At 55.7% G+C, this 2,651-nt stretch overlaps 1 protein-coding gene across 1 annotated transcript; it reads right to left on the reverse strand.

Moving 5' to 3' along the window:
• Positions 1-37: 37 nt before the first annotated feature.
• On the reverse strand, positions 38-2,094 carry LOC120501851 (1-phosphatidylinositol 4,5-bisphosphate phosphodiesterase beta-2-like; the record flags this gene model as incomplete). Its single annotated transcript, XM_039708596.1, has 4 exons — positions 38-113; positions 598-688; positions 1,681-1,781; positions 1,868-2,094. Coding segments are annotated over 4 exons (495 nt in total), but the record flags the coding sequence as incomplete, so codon positions are not given.
• Between the last annotated feature and the right edge of the window lie 557 nt (positions 2,095-2,651).

Here is a 2,651-nt window from a genome sequence, read left to right on the forward strand (position 1 = left end):
CCCCAAAACCCCCGGATTTCACCCCAAAAGGCTGTACCCCACTCCCGGAAGGTCCTGTTTGGTTCGTAGCGGTCGATGAGGGCCTGCGCCCCCGCGGGGCCCAGCGGGGGGAACAGGAGCCCCAAACCCGCCCCAAACCCACCCAAAATCACCCCAAACCCACCCAAAATCACCCCAAATGTCCCAAAACCCCCGGATTTCACCCCAAACCCCCGGATTTCACCCCAAACCCCGTACCCCGCTCCCGGAAGGTCCTGTTTGGTTCGTAGCGGTCGATGAGGGCCCGCGGGGCCCAGCGGGGGGAACAGGAGCCCCAAACCCGCCCCAAACCCACCCAAAACCACCCAAAACCACCCCAAATGTCCCAAACCCCCCGGATTTCACCCCAAACCCCCGGATTTCACCCCAAACCCCGTACCCCGCTCCCGGAAGGTCCTGTTTGGTTCGTAGCGGTCGATGAGGGCCTGCGCCCCCGCGGGGCCCAGCGGGGGGAACAGCACCTCGTTGCGTCTGGCAACTCCACCCAAAATCTTGACGAAATCCCGCAGCTGCTCCCGGCTCACGTACGGCTTCCCCGCGGCCCCGCTGCCAAAGCACCAGCACCTCGTTGAGTCTGGGGTCTCTCTGCCGGGAGTTGACGAAATCCCGCAGCTGCTCCCGGCTCACGTACGGCTTCCCCGCGGCCCCGCTGCCAAAGCACCGAAAACCCCAAAACGGGCATGGAATTCAAAAAAATCCTAAATAACCACCCCAAAAACAGCCCAAAATGGGCATGGAATTTAAAAAATCAAAAAAAACCACTGGAAAAACCCCCAAAACAGCCCAAAAATGGGCATGGAATTTAAAAAAATCTAAAAAAACACCCCAATAACCCCCAAAACACCCCAAAAACAGCCCAAAAATGGGCAGGGAATTTTAAAAAATCTAAAAAAACCCCCCCAAAACAGCCCAAAAATGAGCACGAAATTTTAAAAAACCTGAAGAAAACCAGCCCAAAACCAGGCATGAAATCAAAACAAATCCAAAAAAAATCCCAAAACAGCCCAAAATCTGGCACAAAATTAAAACAAATCCCAAAAAACCACCCCAAAACCCCCCAACAAACACCCCCAAAACCCCAAAAATCAGCTCAGAAACGGCCCCAAAAATGAAACAAATCCCAGGTTTTGGGGCAGGTTTTGGGAGGTTTTTGGGGGATTTGGGGTTTTTTGGGGGATTTTGGGGTGGAATTTGCTTTTTTGGGGGGATTTGGGGTTTTTAGGGGGATTTAGAGGGAATTTTCGGTTTTTTTGCAGTGATTTTGGGGGGATTTGGGGTTCTGGGGATGTTTTGGGGGGGATTTTGGGGCTTTTGGGTTTTTGGGGTGTTTGAGGTGTTTTTGGGGTGTTTTGGGGAATTTTGGGGTGGAATTTGCATTTTTTGGGGGCATTTGGGGTTTTGGGGGGGATTTTGGGGGGATTCAGGGTTCTTGGGGTGATTTTTGGGGTGATTTGGGGGTTTTTGGGTGGTTTGGGGGTGATTTTGGGGGTTCTTGGGGTGATTTTTGGGGTGATTTGGGGGTTTTTGGGTGGTTTGGGGGTGATTTTGGGGTGTTTTTGGGGTGATTTTTGGGGTGATTTCGGGGTTTTTGGGTGGTTTGGGGGTGATTTTGGGGTGGTTTTGGGGCGTTTGGGGTCTCACATCTCCAGCAGGATCTTGTCCAGCTCCGGCCTCAGGCAGAGTTTGCTCAGGAAGCGCCGGAAGGTCTCGAAGGGGAACAGCTCCAGGGGGATGGCGGCGCCCTGGGGACCCAAAATCCCCTCAAATCCTCCCCAAACCCCCCCAAAATCCTCCCCAAGACCCCCCGCACCCCCAGCCCCCCGCGCACCTGGGCCTCGCCGTCCCGCACGGCCACCAGCGTGAGGAAGCCGAGGCTGACGAGGTCGGGGCCGTGCACCACGGTGAGCAGGCGGTGGGGAGGGGGACCCCCGGGCACCCCGAAGGCCAGGGCGGCCCGCGTGCGGGGGTCCTGAGCGGGGACCCCAAAATGGGTGAAAAATGGGCGAAAATGGGTCAAAAATGGACCCAAAGCCACCCAAAATGGACCCAAAGCCACTCAAAATGGAACCAAACCCACCCAAAACGGACCCAAAACTGCCCAAAAAGGACCCAAAGCCACTCAAAATGGAACAAAACCACCCAAAAATGGGTCAAAAATACACCCAGAGACCCTCCCGGGGACCCCGAAGGCCAGGGCGGCCCGCGTGCGGGGGTCCTGAGCGGGGACCCCAAAATGGGTGAAAAATGGGCGAAAATGGGTCAAAAATGGACCCAAAGCCACCCAAAATGGACCCAAAACCACCCAAAAATGGGTCAAAAATACACCCAGAGACCCTCCCGGGGACCCCGAAGGCCAGGGCGGCCCGCGTGCGGGGGTCCTGAGCGGGGACCCCAAAAATGGAACCAAAAAATCCCAAAATGGGCCCAAAATGGAACCAAACCCACCCAAAATGAGCCCAAACCCCCCCAAAATGGACCCAAAACCACCCAAAATGGAACCAAAGCCACCCAAAATGAGCCCAAACCCCCCCAAAATGGACCCAGTCCAAACCCCCCCGAAATGGGGTCAAGCCCCCCCCCCAACAAATGGGACCAGAAACCCCAAAAAAGCT

Source organism: Passer montanus, unplaced genomic scaffold (assembly GCF_014805655.1).
Source record: "Passer montanus isolate IOZ18808 unplaced genomic scaffold, ASM1480565v1 scaffold2079, whole genome shotgun sequence".
Lineage (NCBI taxonomy): Eukaryota > Metazoa > Chordata > Aves > Passeriformes > Passeridae > Passer > Passer montanus.